Source organism: Narcine bancroftii, chromosome 5 (genome assembly GCF_036971445.1).
Source record: "Narcine bancroftii isolate sNarBan1 chromosome 5, sNarBan1.hap1, whole genome shotgun sequence".
Classification (NCBI taxonomy): Eukaryota; Metazoa; Chordata; class Chondrichthyes; order Torpediniformes; family Narcinidae; genus Narcine; species Narcine bancroftii.
In genome coordinates this window covers 191414196-191436839 of record NC_091473.1, presented here as the reverse complement: position 1 = coordinate 191436839, position 22644 = coordinate 191414196, and the positions used below count along the sequence as shown (strand labels likewise).

At 53.4% G+C, this 22644-nt stretch overlaps 2 protein-coding genes across 5 annotated transcripts in view; one reads left to right on the top strand and one right to left on the bottom strand.

Annotated features, from left to right (window-relative positions):
• smg5 (SMG5 nonsense mediated mRNA decay factor) overlaps nucleotides 1–818 on the bottom strand; it is a 64338-nt gene extending 63520 nt beyond the window's left edge. For 2 of the 3 annotated variants that reach the window (XM_069940409.1, XM_069940412.1), the window contains exon 1: nucleotides 601–818. In XM_069940409.1, coding sequence (XP_069796510.1) covers nucleotides 601–677 — 77 coding nt within the window. In that variant the 5' untranslated portion in view covers nucleotides 678–818. The remainder of the gene's footprint in view (nucleotides 1–600) is intronic. The other variant, XM_069940410.1, reaches the window with a different exon arrangement.
• A 1656-nt stretch (nucleotides 819–2474) lies between these two features.
• Nucleotides 2475–15530, top strand: LOC138764461 (transmembrane protein 79-like). Of its 2 annotated transcripts, none has more exons than XM_069940408.1 (4): nucleotides 2475–2629; nucleotides 5793–6570; nucleotides 8741–8954; nucleotides 14507–15530. In XM_069940408.1, the coding sequence occupies exons 2-4, from the start codon at nucleotides 5805–5807 to the stop codon at nucleotides 14709–14711; spliced, it is 1185 nt and encodes a 394-aa protein (XP_069796509.1). In that variant the 5' UTR covers nucleotides 2475–2629; nucleotides 5793–5804; the 3' UTR covers nucleotides 14712–15530. The 2 variants fall into 2 exon arrangements, with proteins under 2 accessions (XP_069796509.1, XP_069796508.1); XM_069940407.1 differs by having other exon boundaries at nucleotides 2476–2620.
• The last annotated feature ends 7114 nt before the right edge of the window (nucleotides 15531–22644 follow it).

Below are 22644 nucleotides of genomic sequence, written 5' to 3'. Positions count from 1 at the left end.
CACCCCACCCTCTCTTCACTCTAACCCCTCCTCCTCCAACCCTCCTCCAACCACCCTCCCCTCACCTCTCCACTCCATCCCCTGCAATCCACCCTCCCCTTCACCCATCCCCTCTTCCCCTTCACTCACCTCTCCACCCCAACCCTCTACCCCCTCCTCCTCCACCTACTCCTCCAACCTACTCCTCACCTCTCCACACCACCCCACCCCCTCCTCTCAGCCCCACCCTTCTTCCTCTTCACCCCCTTTTCTCTCAGCCCCACCCTTCTTCCCCTTCACCCCCTCTTCTCTCAGCTCCACCCCCTCTTCACTATCCCCTCCTCCTCTAACCCACCCTCACCACTCCACCCCATCCCCTCTTCAATCTAACCCCTCCCCTTCACCATCCTCTCCGCCTTACCTCTCCACCCCACCCCCTCTTTCCTCTAACCCCTCCTCCTCCAACCCACCCCTCACCTCTCCACTCCCCTTCCCTCCACCCCTCTTCTCTTCCCCTAACCTCACCTCCCCGCCCAGCCCCCCTCTTCCCTCCTCCCCATCCAGCCCCCCTCTTCTCCCCCCCGACTCCCCTCTTCCTCCCGCCTCCCCAACATCGCGCACCGGTACAGCCGCTTGGTATGAAGCACTTTGGCGTCCGGCTCGGCCTCGGGCTCGCCTTCCACCTCCGGCCGGCTCATGGTTCTCGCTTCCCCGCCCCCAGAAGGGAAGGCAACTGCTTCTCCAGTCACCCTGGGCACCAACCCGCCGCCATTCTGGCCCACACCGCGGCCGCTCTCGCGAGATCTCCGTCGGCCCACCGATCGCCAACCTCGCGCTCGGGGGCGGGCAAAATCTCGCGAGAGACGCACAGGTCGGCGAGAGGATAGGCACGTGATGCTGCCCCAGCCAATCACCAGAGGGGTTCTGGAGACTCCCACTTTGTGCCGTGGGCTCCTCGCCGGCCTCCTACTCTCCTCTCCATCTCCGTCACCCCCTCCGGTCCCCGACACCCCTCCCCGTCTCCGACACCCCCTCCGGTCCCCGACACCCCCTCCCCATCTCCGCCACCCCCTCCAGTGGGAAGGATTCAACTTATAGATGGAGGATATTTAAAGGGGAAATTTTGAGAGTATAGAGTTGGCCTGTCCCTGTTAGGCTTAAAGGAAAGGTTAGAAAATATAGGGAGTCTAGGTTTTCAAGGGATATTGGGAATTTGGTTCGGGGAAGAGGGGTAAACAGGTATAGACAGCAGGAAATAGATGCGGCGTCTAGGGAATATATAAATGCAAAAAAAATCTTAAGAAAGAAATTAGAAAGGCTAAAAGGAGATAGGAGGCTGCTTTGGCAGGCAAGGTAATAAATCCAAAGGGTTTCTACAGGTACATTAAAAGAATAGTGAGGGATAAAATTGGGCCACAAGAGGATCAGAGGGGTAGGCGATGTGAGCAGTCAGAAGAGATGGACAAATCCCTCCCCACTATTGAGAACATCTACAGGGAACGCTGCCGTCGGAGAGCAGCAGGAATCGTCAAGGACCCACACCACCCAGCACTCGCTCTGTTCTCGCTGCTGCCATTCAGTCTATGTCGGATGCCTCCTCACTGGCTCTGGAGCACCTGGACAGCAAAGATGCATAACAATTACACCACAAAAATAAGCCAGTTCGGCCATTCCAGTGCATGCAGTGCACCTTCTTTCACCTAGTCCCATTGACCTGCACCCAGCTCATAACTTTCCGTACCTCTCTTGTCCATACACCTATCAAACTTTTAAAATATTAAAATTCAGCCGGTCTAGCACTTCAGCCGAAAGCTCATTCGCCTGAGTGAAGAAATTCCCCCTCATACATTCTGGCGCCAACCCTGGGAAAATGGCAGGGCACTGAGGAGTGCAGTAGGACAGAGGGATCTGGGAATAATTCCCTGAAAGTGGCTTCACAGGTGAACAAGAGAGCTTTTGTAAATCAAAGTATCGACTTACAGGAGTTGGGATGTTTTGGTAAAATTGTCCAAGACCTTGGTGAGGCCAAATTTGGAGCATTGTGTGCAGATTTGGTCACTGAACTACAGGAAAGAGATCGATCAGATAGAAAGAGGGCAGAGAAGATTTATTGCGATTTTGCCAGGACTTCAGGAACTGAGTTACAGGGAAAGGGGCTTTATTCTCTGCAGCATGGAGGGGAGATTTGATGGAAGTCTACAAAATCATGATGTAGTTCTTTTTAAGGAATAGATGGGGTGGACACAACATCGAGAGCCTGACCTTTCCTGTTTGTGTTCTCGACGGTGGGGGTGGTTTTGCCCGTTCTGACCTGGGCTGTGTCCAGGGTGAATAAATCAGAATAATACTTTTAAGTTTGAAAACGACCGAAGACGTATTGTTGTATAGTATTAACATGCAGAAGATTAATGACCTATCTGGGATTGCATTTACAAATAAAAATGCTCCCCACTCCCTCCCGTATCTCCGTGCTCCACCCCGATCACATTTCTGGTCCGACAGGTTTGTGAAAACCTGTTTTTGTCTGGAGAGAGAGAAATCAATTCCGATCAATCGTCATTCCACGGACTGGCATGAGATTGGCTGTGTATTTGAAGTCGATCTAAAGATTTAAACTCGGTGAACCAGCCGCAGGATTGAGGTAAGTAAGGTCTGTTTTCTAGAGAAGTGTTTCTCTTGGGGTCACTACGACGTTCTCAGCCAAATCGCTTCCCGCAATGAGTTCACCTGTATCAAGGGGGAACTTCTGCCATTGGCCCCTTCCCCACCCTTGTTACATTTTCGTGGTCAGCTCAGCCAATCAGAGCAGGGAACCCGCCAGATACTCTCTTGGCGTGAGAAGAAGGGAGCCGTGAGTCGCAACCGGGACACTTTGGTCTCCAGAGCAATTCAGGGTCCATATTGGGGAACCTGCCTCGATTTTACACAGGACAATGGGAACGTTTCATCATTCTTAGTCCTGGCACCAGGAGAGGGCTGTGGGTCGCCACAAGGCTCCCTCGGTGGCGGCCGTCCTGTGGACACGGCGCTCCCTCACTACTTTCCCACATCCTGCCCCCGGACAGTTCAGCGGTCCAGCAGGCACGGCCCTCCCTCCTCGCTGTCTTCTCCCAAATCATTCCTTTGATTTTACGGAGGGATCGGCTCGGGTGCAGGCCCCAGATCATGTTCCAGCTCTAAATGGCGGAGAAGGAGCTCCCTCCTCCTTCCCTCTCTAGTCCAGGAGTGTTAGACCCTGACAACAACAGGAGTATACCTGGATCTGCTGCCCAGTGGGACAGGATGCAGGGGGTGTCTGTGAATCTGTCCCCAGTGGATCTATCCCCAGTGGGACAGGATACAGGGGGTGTCTGTGAATCTGTTCCCCAGAGGGACAGGGTACAGTTAAATTAAATTCAAGTTTATTGTCATCTATTTACACAAGCACAACCCAACAAAACAGCGTTCTCTGGCACTCGGTGCAAAACACACCAGACGTAACACATACAGACAAACAATGCACATGCAGAACAAGTATTCATATAAACAAATAAATATGTTCCTTGAATATGAGTGTCTCAGATGGTCAGTTTGAGCAATTCCTTTGGTTGTTTAGCGTTCTCGCTGCCCATGGGAAGAAGCTGCTCCTCAGCCTGGTGGTACTGGCAGGAACGGCTGAAAGATGCTGTGTGTGGGGTGGAAGGGGTCCCCAATGATTTTGCACACTCTCTTCAGACAATAGTTCACCTCGATGCGGTGGGGTGGTGGGGGGGTGTGGGTGCGGGTAGGGAGACTCCAGTGATCCTCTCTGTCACTCTAATGGTCCTGTGGATTAACCTCCGATCCATTTCTCTGAAGCAACCGTCTCCGCACTGTGATGCAGCCCACCCAGGACACTCTGGACAGAGCTCCTATAGAGGTTGACATGATGGTGGCCGGTAGCCTTGCCCCCCTCAGTCTTCTCTGGAAGTGCAGTAGCTGTTGCACCTTCCTGACAAGTGAGGAGATGTGTGAGATGTGTGTCCACGATGGGTCAGTGTGGATCTGAACCTCAAAGGGACAAGATATGGGGGGGGGGGGGGGTGGTCTGTGGATGGATGGGTCAGTAGGTTTGCGGATGATACAAAGGCTGGAAGAGTTGTGAATGGTGCTCCATGTTGTCGTAGGTTACAACAGAATATAGAAGACAGGACGCAGAGTTGGGTGGAAAAGTGGCAGATGGAGTTCAATCCGGATAAGTGTGTGGATGCATTTTGCTAGGTCAACCCAGAAGGCTGAGAACAGGGTTAACAGTGTGGAGGATCTTGGGGTCTAAATCCATACATCTCTTGAGGTGGTCGTATAGGTCGATAAGACAGTTAAGAGATTCTGGGCTTCATTAATCGTTGGGGGGGGGGGAGTTGAGTTCAGATCTCATGAGGTGATGTTACAACTCTACAAATCTCTTGTGAGACCACACTTGGAGGATTGTGTTCCTTTCTGGTCACCTCATTACAGGAAGGATGTGGAAACTGTGGAGAGGGGGCAGAGGAGATTCACCAGGATGCTGCCTGGATTGGAAAATAAGTCCATTGAGGCAAGGTTAGCAGAGCGAAGAAGGATGAGAGGAGAGTTAATAGAGATCTACAAGATTATGATGGGTATAAGCCGCTTTCAGGTGGCCAGAATACCCCAAAGTAAAGCCGCATAAAATACCCGAATGCGGCTGTGGTGGAGGCAACCTGAAAGCAGAGAACCCGGCCCCAAGGAGTACTTACCCAACCCTCCTTGGGTATGTATATTCTCCGCTTCTGAGCACTCCCCCCTAGGCGCCTGAAAGCGGGAGGGACTACGGCCACAGTCGACAGGAGCCGGTGTTTGCTCCGCAGTGCCTCTCCCCACTGTAGACCTTTCAGGTGCCAGAACAGTGCCTTCAGCACTGCCACCTGAATGTTGCTTCGCACACACCCGCATCCAGCTCCAGAGCCACATTCTCCCAGCTATTCCACCTGAGAGCAGCTATAGATAAGGTGGACAGCCGGTGCCTTTTTTCCCAGGGCGGGAGTGGCAAACATCAGAGGACATCTGTACAAAATGAAAGGAGGAAAGTTTAGGGGAGACGTCAAGGGTAAGTTTTTTTTACACAGAGAGTTGTGGGGGTCTGGAATGGATTGCCAGGGGTGGTGGTGGAGGCTGGAACAAAAGGGTAATTTAAGAGACTGTTAGACAGGCAAGTGGACAAAAGAAAAATAGAGGTTTAGAAGGTAGGGAGGGTTTAGTATTTTTTTAGTAGGAATATAGCACAACAATGAGAGCCGAAGGGCCTGTACTGAGGATGTTGCCAGGTCTTCAGGAGTTGAGTTACAGAGAAAGATTAAACAGGTTGGGACTTTATTCCTTGGAGCGTAGAAGAATGAGGGTATAGACAAAGTAAATAAGAGTCGGCTCTTTCCACATGGATTAGGAGAGATAAATATGAGAGAATATGGCTTTAGGATGAAAGGGGAAAGGTTTAGGGGAGAGTGATGGGAGGGTGGAATGAGTTACCATCTGACATGGTAAATGCAGGTTCAATCTCAAGTTTTAAGAATTGGACAGATACATGGATGGGAGAGGTCTGGAGGTTTATGGACTGGGTGCAGGTCAATGGGACAAGCAGGATACTGTTTCAGCCCAGACTAGAAGGGCCTGCTTTCTGTGATCTATGGTTCTATCTGTTCCCCAGTGGAACAGGAGACAGGGGGAGCCTGTGGATGTTCCCCGGAAGGACAGGTGTCCGTGGATCAGTCCCCAGATCTGTAAGTGCTGATCTGTACATGGGGTTTTGATGATTTCTGTGATTTTTCTCACTCCAGGAGCTGGCCACTATGTCTGCCGTCCTGCCTTTGATCCACATCAATTCCCAAAGTCCACCGGATGAGGACATTTCCAAGGATGAAGCCAGGGATCCCGGAGGAAGAGGGAGATCCATGCCATTGGAGGAAGCCAGCAACCCGCTGCTGCACACCTCCGACACGCTGGAGTACCCAGAAGACAGGCTGCGCCCCAGTTGTTTGGAGATGGTGGCTCTGGCAGCCGAGGTATTGCCGGAAGAAGAGGAAGAGGAGGAGCAGCCAAGGGGAACCTTGGACCGAGAGGAGCAGCCCGAGGGCTCACCCCTGCTGGAGATGCAGTCCGAGGCCATGCCGCCGCCCTGCAACCCCAGCGTCCTCGTGCAAACCCCTCCGGGCGTGGTGGCAGTGGATCCAGAGCTGACATCAAAGGCCGAAGAGGTGGGTGCCGCTGCCAATGGAGGCTGGAAATGGGAAGACGGCTCCTGTCCTGAGCACCCCCCCTTCCTGGTGCCCCACCGCGGGAGCCCACTGCAGAGATCCCCCCCTCCAGACGCCGAGTGGCCAGACGAGGAGATGGGCATGGAGGAGAGCAGCCAGTGCAGCAGACCCACTGCCTGCTGCAGCCGGTCAAACCTGAAGGCCACGGCTGCCCTGACTGGAGCCCTGGTGGTCTACCCCTGTTTTCTGTATGGGGCCTACGTCTTCCTACCCTTTGACGTGCCTCTGATGCCAAACCTCAATGCCCGCATTATTTACACGCTCCGCTGCAGCACTTTTGCGACTGTCCCCATCGTGATGGGTAAGTGAGGGGCAACCATCACCCTGTCGAATTTCTTCAGCCAGAGGGCAGTGAATCTGTGGAAACCAATGCCACAACCGGGTCATTGGGTGTATTTAAGGCAGAGATAGACAGGTTCTTGATTAGCCAGGGCATCAAAGGTCATGGGCAGAAGGCCGGACAGTGGGGCTGAGTGGGAAAACGGATCAGCTCGTGGTTACCGTATATACACGTGTAATAGTTGACCCCCCCTCCCCGCCCACCAGAGCTTCCAACACCCCGACCACGGACTCTCGCCCAGGCCCTAGCCACCCCTAGCATCTGAGTGCCAACAACCCAAGTTCACCATCGCTGTCTGGAAAGAGTTTGTATTTTCTCCCTGTGTCTGCATGGGCTTCCTCCGGCTGCTCTGGTTTCCTCCCGCTCGTACCCGGGGGAGGGGGGGGGTGGTCTTATAGGTCCATTGTAATTGGATGGCATGGGCCTGTTACCAGGCTTTACGTCAAATTTTTGAAATTGTAAAATTTAATTGTATGGCCTTAATGAAGAATTTTATTGGACTAATGTTGGAGTCAGGAGTGTTGGTGTGACAAGAGTTATTCCTCGTAACTTGAGAGCAGGTAAGAGGCATTGGGATCAGGGACTGAAATAGAACATTGAAAGATCTCGGCAGGTCGGGCAGGGTGTGTGAGGCAAGGGGTGTGCATGGGCATGTGGACTCAGGATGGAGATGGAAGAAGAAAGCTTTAACAAGCTCAGATTGTGGAACCAGGCAGGGTGAGATGGTGAACAGATAGAACCAGGTAGGGGAAGGGCAGAGGCTGGGACATGATCGGTGGAACTAGACGGGGGGGCGATGATGGATAGATAGAACCATCTGGTGGTGGGACACCATTCCCTCACGATGCCGGGCGCTGGCAGCGCCGCGCACGAGTATTGCCCAGCATACTCTTGCATGACGCTGACTCGACCATGCAGCCGATCGCACTGGGAGATCGCTTCACTCAGCCCTGCCCGCAACCTCAGCGATCTCCCAGTGGCCCACCACTTCAATCCCGGGTCGCACTTTCGCGCTCACACGTCTGTCCATGTCCCACCCGGACTACCCACAGATTAGAGGAACAACATCTGATCTTCCCTTCTGGGCATCCTCCAGCCATGTCGGCATGAGCATCCACTAACCTTGCTCACCTTTTCTTTCCCCCTCCCCCTTTCCTGTTTTACCACCCACACAGCCCTGCCTTTCCCCCTCATCGCTGCTGCCCCGTCGCTCCTTTCTCCACCGAACATCTCCTGCCTTTGCCAATCCACCCTACCCTTTTGTCCAGGCGCCCACCAGCATTTTCTCATACTTCAAGCCCAAAATGTCGGTGATATATCTCTGCCTCTGCTACATAAAGGGCACTGCTGAATGAGTGAAATCGATGTCCCTGTCGCTTTTGGATCCCCACCATCCAGCGATTAATTTAGGTAAATGCTTCAAACAATCTTCATGGCCAGTGAGCTTTCAGCTATGTACGATAATGGATTGTTTTTTTCCCACTATGGAATAAAGAGATTCTAAATTAAATTATTAAAAAAAGGGTAAGTGTGCCATATTCTTCACGGACTTGACAAATTTTTTTCTGACTTACGCACCCCCCCCCCCCCCATCATAAGTTGAGGAGCGTTTGTATCTCTAAATCCTTGGGGCAGCTCCTATAATTGGTTGTTGACAATCTACATCGTCCCGGATCACTTACAGGACTGGTTCCATTCACAGTAGAAGCCGATTCCGCCCCAATTAGGTTAGATTCAACTTTATTGTCTTTGTGCCCCAAGTAAAATACAAAGCCAACGAAATCCAATTAGCATCCAACCAGAAGTTAGACAAAACAGCACTCTCTCTACATATAACTTGGTGCCGCCAGATCTTTCCCGACCACTGCTCCAAGGGTAATGGTGCTGCGGTCAAAAGATGGCATAGAATAGTTCTCCGAAGGTGCGGCGCTCCTCAGTACCGCCCCTCCCACGGTGTGGAGGGAGCTCCCTCAGTACCGCCCCTCCCCCACAGGAATCCCTCAGTCACATGGGGAGGGAGGGGGAGGGGTTTGGTCTCTATTCCCTGATCAGACTGCAGGCTGTTTGAAGTGAATGAATGTTCCCACCCTCGGCTGCAGCCTGACCCCCTCCATTCTCTCCCCTCCCGCAGGCATCATCGTGTATGGCCTGGCGAAGCTGTGCTCCTCTTCAGTTGACCCCTTCGGCAAGAGGAAGGATGAGGTGGAGGTCCACCTGCGTTTCGTGACTGACTCCATCCATCTCTTCGTGCTGTTTCTCATCAACCTGCTAGTCCTGTCCACCTACATCCCACACGAGGTGCTGAAACTGCTGCCCCTCCTCACCGCCTTCTTCGCATTGGCCAGGTGAGTCTCCCCACACCTTTCCCTCAGTACCGCCCCCTCCCTCAGTGTGGGCAATGAAAGAATTGAGAGTCGTGAGGCCATGTTGCAGCTCTACAAATCTCTGGTGAGATCACACTGAGAATATGGTGTTCAGTTCAGGTCTCCTCATTACAGGAAGGATGTGGAAGCTATGGAGAGGGGGCAGAGGAGATTCACCAGGATGTTACCTGTGTTACGAGCCCAGAGGACCCCAAAACCCAGCAGCAATAGATATTCACCAAGACAAATGGTTACTTAAACAAAAGTTGCTTTAAATTATCTTTAAACATGAAAATAGAATCAAACTTTAACTTACTTAACCCCCTTCTAATTCTAAGCGCGTGTTTGTGTCAGTTCAGAAAAGTTCTTTAGTTCAAAGTCCAATCTCACCTCTCACTCCTCCAAGTTGCAGGCAATTCTTATACTGTGCACAGAATTTAACATGGATAAAGTTCACTAGGCTTTGGTGCTCGAAAGGTGAAGGGTTACCCCTCAGGAAGGTTCTTGTCAGTTTTCACAGAGAGATTTGTTGTTCCAGGACGTCCACCACTGATGTACTTCCATCAGTCACTCCAGTGTCTTACTGATGAAACTTGCCCCTTCAGGGTTCTCCAGATGATAATCTCTTTCTTTCAGGTCACCACAGAGTTCCTTTTTGTTTTCCTTCTTCCAAATGAAACATTAGACAGCCAGTCCTCTCCTCTTGCATGAACCACAAAGGCTTTGACCAAGCCATCTTCCAAACTGGGCTTCTTCCCAGCTTGTCCTGTTACAGTCCCACCTACTCTGCTGGCTGCAACACTGTCAAATTATCTCTCTATCTCTCTCTCTCTCTCTTTCTCTCTCTCTCTTTCTCTCTCTCTCTCTCTTTCTCTCTGTGATAGTACAGACCTATCACCATTATATAGTTACAATATCTAGAGTATGTAATGACTGTGCTTACAGCGATTGGCTGAGAGCTTAGCCACGCCTACTGTCTAGGCCTTAAAGGATTGTCTCCCTAGCCAGGTCGGATCATTCCAGACTGGTCGGCCTCCTGTGAAGAGCTCCTGTCTTTTGCTAATAAAAGCCTTGGTTTGGATCAACAAGTCTTTGGTTCTTTTGACGAGCTCTACTCTCTCTCTCTCTCTCCCCCTCTCTCTGAGAGAAAATCTGTTTGACTCTCTCTGCTTGCAAAACCACATGACCCTCTTACAACAGCAAGTTCATCTTCAGACAATAGCGGCTCCAGCCTGCTCTCTCATCTGTTGCCTTTGGTAAACACCAATCCATTAGTGAAGTCTCTTGGGCACTCTTCAAAGCTCTTGCAAAGGCTGAGTAGCCCATATGTCTAGCATGGGGCAGAGCTCCAGTATTTCAAATAAGATCTGTTTTAAAGTGTTTGTATGTGACCCACTCTAACAAACCTTTCCCAATTTATCTCCCAAAAACATATCTATACACTCTGTCCCACCTGGATTGGAAAGTGTCTTACGAGGTAAGGTTAGCAGAGCTGGGGCTTTTCTCTTTGGAACAAAGAAGGATGAGATGTAACTTTGTTAAATTAAATTTAAAAAGCCTGGCAAATCTCAACAGAGGTGTGGTGGAAAGTGTGCTGACCGCTGCATCGTGGCCTGGTACGTGGACACCGATACCCTTGAGCCTAAAGCCCTGCAAAAGGTAGAGAACACATCCCAGGGCATCAGGGGCAAAACCCTCCCCACCATCAAGATCATCTACAGGGAACATCGGAGAGCAGCAAGTCAAGTCACCTTTATTTTACCGTTCATACTCTGCTCATACAGTAAAGACGAGATAGTGTTTCTCCCTAAATACAGGTACACAATCCTTTATCCGGAAAGCTCCAAAGACCAGCATTTTTTTTCCTGATGCTGGTCGAGCAGAGAGAGAGACAGCAGCGTGACTAGGTTGGCCGGGGTGGGGAGAGACGGTAGCGCAACTCAGATGGGTGGGGGGGGAGAGAGACACGGCAGCGCGACTCGGGTGGGTGGGGGGAGGGGGAGAGAGAGACAGCAGGGCGACTAGGTTGGGCAGGGAGGAGAGACAGCAGCGAAACTCGAGTGGGTGGGGAAAGAGAGATGGCAGCACAACACAGATGGGAGGGGGGAGAGAGATGGCATTGCGACTCAGGCGGGGGAGGGAGGAGTGAGAGACGGCAGCGTGACTCGGGTGGGCAAGGGGGGGAGAGAGACGGCAGCGCGACTCGGGTGGGCGAGGGGGAGAGAGATGCCAGCGCAACTGGAAGGGGGTGGATACGGCAGCACAATTCGGGTGGGCTTAAACCTGGGGCAGCTGGCCTTTGTTCTGAAATCCAGAAAAATCCGAAATTCGGACACACTGTGTCCCCCCCCCACCCCCCCCCCCCCCCCCCCGCCAAGGGTTCCAGATAAAGGATTGTGTACCTGTATAAGTTAGAATAGAAGTTAAACACATTAAAATATTAAAATGTGTGCAGTAAAAGTCCCCGGTTCACTATCCACATCTATTCTGGGAGCCTGATGACTTGGGGGGGGTGGGGAGGGGTAGCTGTTGCCCGATCTGGGCCCAAGTGTGATGGTACCTCCTACCAGATGGCAGAAGGAAGAACAGTTTTTACGTGAGGGGTGTGTGGAGACCTTCACAATGTTTATTGCCTGCTGCCCACATCGAGTGTTGTCGGTGTCCCTCATGGTCAGAAGAGAGGCTCCCGGTGATCTTTTCCGCTGACTTCTCCGTCCTCTGCAGGGTCTTGCAGTCTGAGGAGGTACAGCTTCCAAACCGGGCGGTGATGTAGTTGCACAGGATGTTCTCGGGACATCCTCTGTAGCAATCGTCAAAGACCCTCTTCCCCCACCCCTGCACTCGCTGCTGCCATCAGGAAAGAGGTGTTGGTGCCACAAGACTTGCACCCACCAGGTTCAGGAACAGCTGCTACCCCCTCCACCATCAGACTCCTCAACGACAAACTCAATCAGGGACTCATTTATGGACTCTTTAATTAATTTTCCTTTTTATTCTCTCTGTATTGCACACAGTTGGTTTACATTCGTTATCTGTTTACAGTTGTTTGTTTACATATACACACGCTGAGAATATTGTGTTCAATTCTGGTCACCTCATCACAGGAAGGATGTGGAAGCTATGGAGAGGGTGCAGAGAAGATTCACTACCAATTCATGATTTTTTTTTTAAATTTGCACTACCAATTAGTGGTAATTCTGCCGCACCCTCAGGTGTAAGGAATCTCAGGGTTGTACATGATGTCATGTTAGTACTCTGACAGTAAATCCGAAATCCAACAAAGTGCATCACAACTAACGTGAGTACAATTTTATTCACTTTGCAAAGCAGGCACTCTGTTACAGGAAAAGACCTGCTGTAACTTACAACAGCGTCTCTCTGCAACAAAAGCCCATATTGCAGACGGGCACAAGCCCGTTTATGTAGTTTGGCTTCCCCCTTCTACAGCCTGTTAGCAACAATTCACATGGCCTGTAATCTGCAAAACGTCCAGCACAAATGTCAAGAACAGAACAGCCTTGTCTCTCACGTCTGACAGCTGCGCTGTGTCTTTTACAGGCTCTAGTATTTTCACTTTTAAAAAATATTCTTTTTAAACCTTTTCTTGCCGCTGAAATTTATATAACAAAGCAAATCTACTTAATCTCTGCGGTCATCTATCAACCTAATAGAGGTCTACAAAAATCTGGGCTGGCACACCATATATACTCGTGTATACCCACCATTTTTGGCCCACCAGAGCACCCGACCGCGGACTCTCACCTCGGCACCTGAACGCGCCTATGAGTGTCTGCTCTCGGAAGCTAAGCAGGCTCAGGCCTGGTCAGTACTTGGGAGAGGAGAGCGCCTGGGGACACCAAGTGCTGCAGTTTTCTGTGGGGGGCGCTGGACAATGTGGCGGCTCTCTGTCAACGAATTTCATGGATGTTACATTCTAAATGTTAGTATTACATGACAATAATGGAACTTTTACCTTTATCCGCCCCCCCCCTGAACTCTCGACACCCTGAGCAAGGCAGGTACTTACTGCAGTCGAAGGTGGTACATGTGTCATAATGGAACCCCTAAATTTAATCCCTAAAAGTGGGACAGCCAACAGCTTTTTTACCCAGGAAGGAACACCAGGGGACATCTGTACAAAGTGAAGGGAGGAAAGTTCAGGGGAGACATCAGGGGTAAGTTTTTTTTTGTACAGAGAGCTGAGGGTGCCTGGAATGCATTGCCAGGGTGGAGGCTGGAATCTTAGACAGGCATTGGATAGGCCGTCTCTACGTTGGACAAGCCAGTCGCAGATTAGGAGCTCGCTTCGTCCAGCACCTCCTCTCTGTCCACAACAAAAGCGACCTCCTTGTAGCCAACCATTTCAATTTTGAGTCACACTCTCGCGCTCACATGGCCTTTCCCACTACCCCACCCGCAGACTGGAGGAACGACACCTCATTTTTCGTCTGGACCCCCTCATCCCCCGGGCACGAACATTGAGTTCATTGCATTCCACTAATCAGCTTGCCTCCCCCCCCCCACCTTTACTAGTTATTCCAGTTCCTACTTCCTTTCACTCTCCGCCCAGCCTAGACTCCTCCCCCCACCGCGGTGTTTCTCTCCCCCCACCTATCATCTCCCACCCTCACCAACTCCCCCCTTCCACCTTTTGTTCGGACTTCTCTCATGTTCCCCCCAACACCTTGATGAAGGGCTCCAGCCCGAAACGTCGGTGACGTATCTTCACCGTTGCTTCATAAAGGCGCTGTTTGACCTGCTGAGTTTTTCCAGTTTTCGTGTTTTGTTTCACTTAACCACCGGTGTCCACAGAATCCTGTGTTTTACCTCTCTTGGACAGGCATGTGGATGAAAGGAAAATAGAGGGTTACGAGGTAGGAAGGGCTTAGGATTTTTTTTGGTCAGAAGATGTAGGTCAACACAACATTAAGGGCTGAAGGGCCTTTACTGTGATGTAGTGTTCTATGTTCTAAGAAGTTTTAGACTCACTGCCCTTCATCACCAGGACCTCATTTTGTTTTAAAATATTTAATAAAACCACAACAAAGCAGATGTGTTGGTGACAGTGTGTCCAGGACGCTCATGCCCGCAGTGTCTGGTCATGGAATATACCCAGTGAGCAAGTGGACGCCTCGTGTTCCCTCTTCAGGGAGACCTGGCAGAATTGTAACCAAGGAGAAGGCCAGGAGATCAGGACGAACACATTTCCAGTGCTGCCCACACTGTTAGTGCTAGTGTGTGATAGGAGGGAGCTTCACTCTGTGTCTGACCCCGGGAGTGTGTGATGGGACGGTGCAGAGCGACCTTCACTCTGTGTTTGACCCCGGGAGTGTGTGATGGGACGGTGTAGAACGACCTTCACTCTGTGTTTGACCGCGGGAGTGTGTGATGGGACGGTGTGGAGGGGGCTTCACACTATGTCTGACCCTGGGAGTGTTTGATGGGATGATGCGGAGGGAGCTTCACTCTGCGTCTGACCCATGCTGCCCGAGCCCTGCATGGCTGCGTAACGACTGTCTCTTTCCTCTTCTCAGGTTGATTTACTGGGTAACGTTTGCCATTAGCAGCATCTTCCGGGGTTTTGGTTACGGCCTCACCTTCTTCCCAATCCTGGGGTTACTGATCTGCAACTTGTCCTATATGTTCGTGCTGGCACCGGACAAGATGTTCGCCACTGCTGTCAGCGATTCTCAGCAGAAAGAGGAGGACGTGGCTCCACGCCAGAGATTCTGGGGGTGATTGGTTCACTCGTGTATGGTCATTGTAACTGAGACTTTTTATTGCTTCATTGGTGATTTTTTTTTAAAAAAAACAAATTTATTGTAAATTTCTACCCAATATCAGTTGTTTTATTCTCCATTTTAATAAATACTTTCTGACCAAGCAACAATGAAGGGGTTGCTCGCCAGAGGCCAGACTATGAATAAAGTAAACATTCTGCAAGAGTTCTCTGGTAAATTATTAGCCAGCATTGGTGAAATATTTACAAGGTTTCTTCCCTTTCTATATTTCCTGAAACATCTGTGATTTATGACCTACTCAACGCGCCCTTTACAGCCGTGGCCTTCTCTACACCTGGACGCTGACTGGGCGATCGCTTCACTGAGCCCCTTCACTCCATCCGCACCAGTGACGGCGATCTCCCAGTGGCCAGCTGTGCCCTCACGGCCCTGTGCGTGGCCTCGCGCGCTGCCTGACCAAGGCCACCTGCACATTGGAGGAACAGCCCCTAATATTCCGCCAGGGCTCCCACCACGCACATCTATTTCTCCCGTTCCTACTAGCCCACTCCCCTTCCTTCCCATTCCCTTTCCTCCAGCTCTCCACCCCCTTCCCTCCCCGTTCGCAGAGCTGTCCCCCCGTTTGCTGCTGTGTCTGCTCTCCCTTATCCACCCATTCTGCCTGTGGGGCTATCCTCCAGCCCCTCACCCCCTCTACCACTGGGTTCAGGCGACTGCCTATACTCTGATCTCTCCTTGTCTCAAACCTGAAACGTTGGTCTTGTATCTTTATCTTTGCCAAATAAAGTGCAGTGTTTGATCTGCTGAGTTTCTCCAAGTGTTGTGTTTGTACTTCAATCGCGGTGCCTGCAAACCTCCCTGTTTTACTCCCTTTTGTGGGCCAATTTGTCCGTGGACTCTACCCTCCTAGATTCTATGACCAACTTCGCTCCTTATCAGTTCCCAGTACTCCTCATCCCACCACCACTCCCTGCTCCAGCCTGCATGATTCATTTTCCACCACCTTGACTCCCCCCTACCTTCTCCGATGCCCTATCGCCAGTCTCTTCTCAACCGCAGAAGGAGGCTGTTCCTCCTGGGACCCGGGTGCGATTCCTGGAGGCAGAGGTCCTGGAAGCAGCCTGTTAAATTGATTTAAGGGGTGTGGGGAACACGTCCCCGTAAATGATGTGTCGTGCACTCACCGGAAGTGTCGCCGGATGCTGGCTGCACGCACGCACACTGGTGTCAGAAGCAGCGGGTTGGCCATTTTCCTGGCCCACGGACACAACCTAGGTGAGTTTAACTGGGTTCCCTGACTGCCTCTGAGGTAGGTCAGGGACCCGGTTGGATTCCAACGGGGCTGACCGGGTCGGACCGTTTCTAAGTGCCGCGTAACTGGGATACTAACTGGGAAAATTGCCCTGTTAATCCCCTTTTTAAACACGGCAGTTTGAAAGGGCCTATTAACTCCAAAGACTAGAAGTTCCCCGACTGATTGGCTTTTATTACCATGAACAGAAGGCATGTCTCATGTTGAAACCTTGTCCCGGGAGAGGGGTTATAGCTCTGCCTTTATTGGGGGAATCAGGGGGGAGGAGCAATGGGTCCAATCAGAGAGGGGTGGGGCCTGCCACATACACATACAGCACAGTAACAGGCCCAATCGGCCCACGACCCGGTGGTGCCCCAATTAGACAAGTCTAATCACCTCATTTATTGTCATCTGGGTTTGAAAGAGCTGTTCCTTTGGTTGTTCAACCCGTGGGGAAGAAGCTGCTCCTCAGCCTGGCGGCGCTGGCTCCGATCCTCCTGGATCTCTTCCCACCCCCCCCCCCCCAACGGGGACAGCTGAACGATGCTGTGTGCGGCGGGGTGGGTGGAAGGGGTCCTCGACGATTTTGTGTGCCCTTTTCACGCAACGATTCCAGTAGATCACATCAATGGTGGGGGGGGAGGGGAGGGAGACTCCGATGATCCTCCATGATGCTCTTGAGGTCCTGTGAATTGACCTCCGATCCATTTCTTGGCAGCGACCCGTACCCCACACCCCCGAGATGGGTGGAAACCCACACAGACACAGGAAGAGTGCGCCAACTCCCGAAGGTCGCCACCAGATTTGAACCCCGGGATCGCTGGCGCCTGCCAATCATCTGCCTCCACCTCCCCATTTGTCCATCATCCTTCACCCAGACCTGGCTCACTAGTTCCCTACTGCACCCCCCCCCATTCTTCCTCTGCTCTATCTCTCTCTCTTCCCTTCCACCCCCCCACCCACCCCCGTCTCCTTTCACAGAGCCAAAATCAATTCACACCTTTGGTATGTTGGTCTGGACCTCTCCCCCTGCCATTCTTTCCCTTTCTCACCCACCCCACATTGAGACGCATGCCTGCTTTCTCCTGATACCTTGAGGAAGGGCTCAGAGCCGAAACGTCGGTAAATGCATCTTTAACTCGTGCTGAATTCCTTTGGTTTTTCTGTGTTTTTATTACAAGCACCTAAAGACTTTCCTGTTTTGTTCTTTCATGGGATTCTGGACACCAATCAGTGAGACTTTTCAAAAAGATACCTTGCAGTGGGGATCTCCCTCAGTACTGCTCCTCCCACAGTGGGGAGCTCCCTCAGAACTGCTCCTCCCACAATGCGGATCTCCCACAGTACTGCTCCTCCCACAGTGCGGATCTCCCACAGTACTGCCCCTCCCACAGTGGGAAGCTCCCTCAGTACTGCCCCTCCCACAGTGCGGATCTCCCACAGTACTGCCCCTCCCACAGTGGGAAGCTCCGTCAGTACTCCCCCTCCCACAGTGCAGAGCTCCCTCAGTACTACTCCTCCTACAGTGTGGAGCTCCCTCAGTACTACCCCTCCCACAGTGTGGAGCTCCCTCAGTACTGCTCCTCCCACAGTGTGGAGCTCCCTCAGTACTCCCCCTCCCACAGTGCGGAGCTCCCTCAGTACTACTCCTCCTACAGTGTGGAGCTCCCTCAGTATTACCCCTCCCACAGTGTGGAGCTCCCTCAGTACTGCTCCTCCCACAGTGTGGAGCTCCCTCAGTACTGCCCCTCCCACAGTGCGGATCTCCCACAGTACTGCCCCTCACACAGTGGGAAGCTCCCTAAGTACTGCCCCTCCCACAGTGCGGATCTCCCACAGTACTGCCCCTCCCAGGTGCGGAGCTCCCTCAGTACTGCTCCTCCCACAGTGCGGATCTCCCACAGTACTGCCCCTCCCACAGTGCGGAGCTCCCTCAGTACTGCCCCTCCCACAGTGCAGATCTCCCACAGTACTGTCCCTCCCACAGTGGGAAGCTCCCTCAGTACTGCCCCTCCCACAGTGCAGAGCTCCCTCAGTACTACTCCTCCCACAGTGTGGAGCTCCCTCAGTACTGCCCCTCCCACAGTGTGGAGCTCCCTCAGTACTACCCCTCCCACAGTGTGGAGCTCCCTCAGTACTGCCCCTCCCCCAGTGGGGAGCTCCCTCAGTACCGCCCCTCCCCCAGTGGGGAGCTCCCTCAGTGCTACCCCTCCCACAGTGTGGAGCTCCCTCAGTACTGCCCCTCCCACAGTGTGGAGCTCTCTCAGTACTGCCCCTCCCACAGTGTGGAGCTCCCTCAGTACTACCCCTCCCACAGTGTGGAGCTCACTCAGTACTGCCCCTCCCACAGTGTGGAGCTCCCTCAGTACTACCCCTCCCACAGTGTGGAGCTCCCTCAGTACTGCCCCTCCCCCAGTGGGGATCTCCCTCAGTACTGCCCCTCCCACAGTGTGGAGCTCCCTCAGTACCGCCCCTCCCCCAGTGGGGAGCTCCCTCAGTGCTACCCCTCCCACAGTGTGGAGCTCCCTCAGTACTGCCCCTCCCACAGTGTGGAGCTCTCTCAGTACTGCCCCTCCCACAGTGTGGAGCTCCCTCAGTGCTACCCCTCCCACAGTGTGGAATTCCCTCAGTACTGCCCCTCCCCCAGTGGGGAGCTCCCTCAGTACTGCCCCTCCCACGGTGTGGAGCTCCCTCAGTACCGCCCCTCCCCCAGTGGGGAGCTCCCTCAGTGCTACCCCTCCCACAGTGTGGAGCTCCCTCAGTACTGCCCCTCCCACAGTGTGGAGCTCCCTCAGTACTGTCCCTCCCACAGTGTGGAGCTCCCTCAGAACTGCCCCTCCCACAGTGTGGAGCTCTCTCAGTACTGCCCCTCCCACAGTGTGGAGCTCCCTCAGTACTACCCCTCCCACAGTGTGGAGCTCCCTCAGTACTGTCCCTCCCACAGTGTGGAGCTCTCTCAGTACTGCCCCTCCCACAGTGTGGAGCTCCCTCAGTACTACCCCTCCCACAGTGTGGAGCTCCCTCAGTACTGCCCCTCCCACAGTGTGGAGCTCCCTCAGTACTGCCCCTCCCACAGTGTGGAGCTCCCTCAGTACTGCCCCTCCCCCAGTGGGGAGCTCCCTCAGTACTGCCCCTCCCACAGTGTGGAGCTCTCTCAGTACTGCCCCTCCCACAGTGTGGAGCTCCCTCAGTGCTACCCCTCCCACAGTGTGGAGCTCCCTCAGTACTGCCCCTCCCACAGTGTGGAGCTCTCTCAGTACTGCCCCTCCCACAGTGTGGAGGTCCCTCAGTACTACCCCTCCCACAGTGTGGAGCTCACTCAGTACTGCCCCTCCCACAGTGTGGAGCTCACTCAGTACTACCCCTCCCACAGTGTGGAGCTCCCTCAGTACTGCCCCTCCCCCAGTGGGGAGCTCCCTCAATACTGCCCCTCCCACAGTGTGGAGCTCCCTCAGTACCGCCCCTCCCCCAGTGGGGAGCTCCCTCAGTGCTACCCCTCCCACAGTGTGGAGCTCCCTCAGTACTGCCCCTCCCACAGTGTGGAGCTCTCTCAGTACTGCCCCTCCCACAGTGTGGAGCTCCCTCAGTGCTACCCCTCCCACAGTGTGTAGCTCCCTCAGTACTGCCCCTCCCCCAGTGGGGAGCTCCCTCAGTACTGCCCCTCCCACAGTGTGGAGCTCCCTCAGTACCGCCCCTCCCCCAGTGGGGAGCTCCCTCAGTGCTACCCCACCCACAGTGTGGAGATCTCTCAGTACTGCCCCTCCCACAGTGTGGAGCTCTCTCAGTACTGCCCCTCCCACGGTGTGGAGCTCTCTCAGTACTACCCCTCCCACAGTGTGGAGCTCTCTCAGTACTGCCCCTCCCACGGTGTGGAGCTCTCTCAGTACTACCCCTCCCACAGTGTGGAGCTCACTCAGTACTGCCCCTCCCACAGTGTGGAGCTCCCTCAGTACTGCCCCTCCCACAGTGTGGAGCTCTCTCAGTACTGCCCCTCCCACAGTGTGGAGCTCCCTCAGTACCTCCCCTCCCACAGAGTGGAGCTCCCTCAGTACTGCCCCTCCCACAGTGTGGAGCTCTCTCAGTACTGCCCCTCCCACAGTGTGGAGCTCCCGCAGGCCACTGATACCCCATTTTTTGGCATGTGACCTAGGAGATGGGGACCACCCTCGGGGTGAATCCCCTCCCCCTTCTCTCCTCTCCTTCCCTCTCCCAGCTCCGTGCGTATCAGATCCCCCACTCTGCAAGCGCCGAACCCCTTTAAAGGGAGTGGAGGGGGGGCAGAGCGCACTCCTGCGTGGTTCTGCCTGGGACGTCCCGACACCCCGCCCGAGGGTGGGGTTAGAGATGGCAGCGGCCGAGAGATGGCAGCAGCGCCGCGGACAGTGCGTTTTCCGCCTGGCGATCCAGCCCTGTCCACTGCGCAAACTTGCGCGGAAACTGCGGGGCAAGAACGCGTACAGTGAGTGCGAATCCCCACCACCACTCTCTCGGGAAATGGGGACTCTTCGGCGGAGAGGCTGGGGGAGACTCTCAAAGAAGCAACGAAGCTGGGCGGAGTGGCCTCTGTTTGAACATTTGGGTGGGAAGGGATTGCTTAAGGTGGGATGGGGTGGGAAGGGGGTTGCTTAAGGTGGGGTGGGAAGGGGGTTGCTTAAGGTGGGGTGGGAAGGGGGTTGCTTAAGGTGGGATGGGAAGGGGGTTGCTTAAGGTGGGATGGGGTGGGAAGGGGGTTGCTTTGGGAAGGGGGTTGCTTAAGGCGGGATGGGGTGGGAAGGGGGTTGCTTAAGGCGGGATGGGGTGGGAAGGGGGTTGCTTAAGGCGGGATGGGGTGGGAAGGGGGTTGCTTAAGGCGGGATGGGGTGGGAAGGGGGTTGCTTAAGGTGGGATGGGGTGGGAAGGGAGTTGCTTAAGGTGGGATGGGGTGGGAAGGGGGTTGCTTTGGGAAGGGGGTTGCTTAAGGCGGGATGGGGTGGGAAGGGAGTTGCTTAAGGTGGGATGGGGTGGGAAGGGGGTTGCTTAAGGTGGGATGGGGTGGGAAGGGGGTTGCTTAAGGTTGGATGGGGTGGGAAGGGGGTTGCTTAAGGCGGGATGGGGGTGGGAAGGGGGTTGCTTAAGGCGGGATGGGAAGGGGGTTGCTTAAGGCGGGATGGGAAGGGGGTTGCTTAAGGCGGGATGGGATGGGGTGGGAAGGGGGTTGCTTAAGGTTGGATGAGGTGGGAAGGGGGTTGCTTAAGGCGGGGTGGGGGTGGGAAGGGGGTTGCTTAAGGCGGGATGGGGTGGGAAGGGGGTTGCTTAAGGCGGGATGGGGTGGGAAAGGGGTTGCTTAAGGCGGGATGGGGTGGGAAGGGGGTTGCTTAAGGCGGGATGGGGTGGGAAGGGAGTTGCTTAAGGCGGGATGGAGTGGGAAGGGGGTTGCTTAAGGCAGGATGGGGTGGGAAGGGGGTTGCTTAAGGCGGGATGGGGTGGGAAGGGAGTCGCTTAAGGCGGGATGGGGTGGGAAGGGGGTTGCTTAAGGTGGGATGGTGTGGGAAGGGGGGTTGCTTAAGGTGGGATGGGGTGGGAAGGGGGTTGCTTAAGGTGGGATGGGGTGGATAGGGGGTTGCTTAAGGTGAGATGGGGTGGGAAGGGGGTTGCTTAAGGTGGGGTGGGAAGGGGGTTGCTTAAGGTGGGATGGGAGTGGGAAGGGATTGCTTAAGGTGGGATGGGTGTGGGAAGGGAAGGTTGAGAATCACTGCTCTAGACCCAATTGTTACTTTTTGCTTGAGAATATTTGTCCTTGGCCCGTTTCCTTTGGAGATCTGAAACCGTGCACATAACGAGTCAACGAGGGATGATAAAACAGTGGGTTTTCAACTTTTTCTTCGCACTCACATACCACCTTAAATATTCCCTATGATTAGTAAGGGGTTGCTTCAGGTGGGATATCGGTGGAAAGAAAAAGTTTGAAAACCACTTTTAATCGTCCCTAACTGACGGTTCCATGACTCCAAAGGAAATGGGCCATTCAAGTCTAGAGCAGTGGTTTCTCAACCTTCCCTTTCCGCTCACACACCACTTTAAGTAATCCCTCTGTCATCAGTACTCTGTGATTAGTAAGGGATTACTTCAGGTGGAATGTCATGGGGCCTTCAGTCTGAGAAACAGTAATCCACCACTACTCTCTAGCTTTTCTCGTCCAGTCATTGTCAAATCCAGTTCACCATGAATACCTTGCGCCTGAATCTTCCTGACTAACCTCCCATGTGGGGACCTTGTCAGAGGCCTTACTGAATGCCATGTGGACAACATCCACAGCTTTCCCTTCGTCAACCTTCCGGGGAACCTCCTCAGATTGGTTAAACTTAATCTACCACGCACAAAGCCATGTTGACTAACCCTAATCTGTCCCTCGCTATCCAAATTAAAATCCCATTTCTCAGAACCCCTGCCAATAATTTCCCTACAACTGACGTCAGGCTCATCGGCCTATAATGACCAGGGTTATTTTTGCAGCCTTTTTTAAACAACGGAACAACGTGAGCTGCCCTCCAATCTTCTGGCATCTCACCCATAGCTAAGGTCATTTAAATATTTCTGCCAGAGCCCCTGGAATTTCCACACCAGCCTCCCTCAAGGAGCAAGGGAATATCTTGTCAGG

Coding starts and splice junctions, on each gene's coding strand:
- LOC138764461 (XM_069940408.1), top strand. CDS start 5,805: ATGTCTGCCGTCCTGCCTTTGATCCACATCAATTCCCAAAGTCCACCG. Junction 6,571..8,740: donor GACTGTCCCCATCGTGATGG/GTAAGTGAGGGG, acceptor CCCCTCCCGCAG/GCATCATCGTGTATGGCCTG. Junction 8,955..14,506: donor GCCTTCTTCGCATTGGCCAG/GTGAGTCTCCCC, acceptor TCCTCTTCTCAG/GTTGATTTACTGGGTAACGT.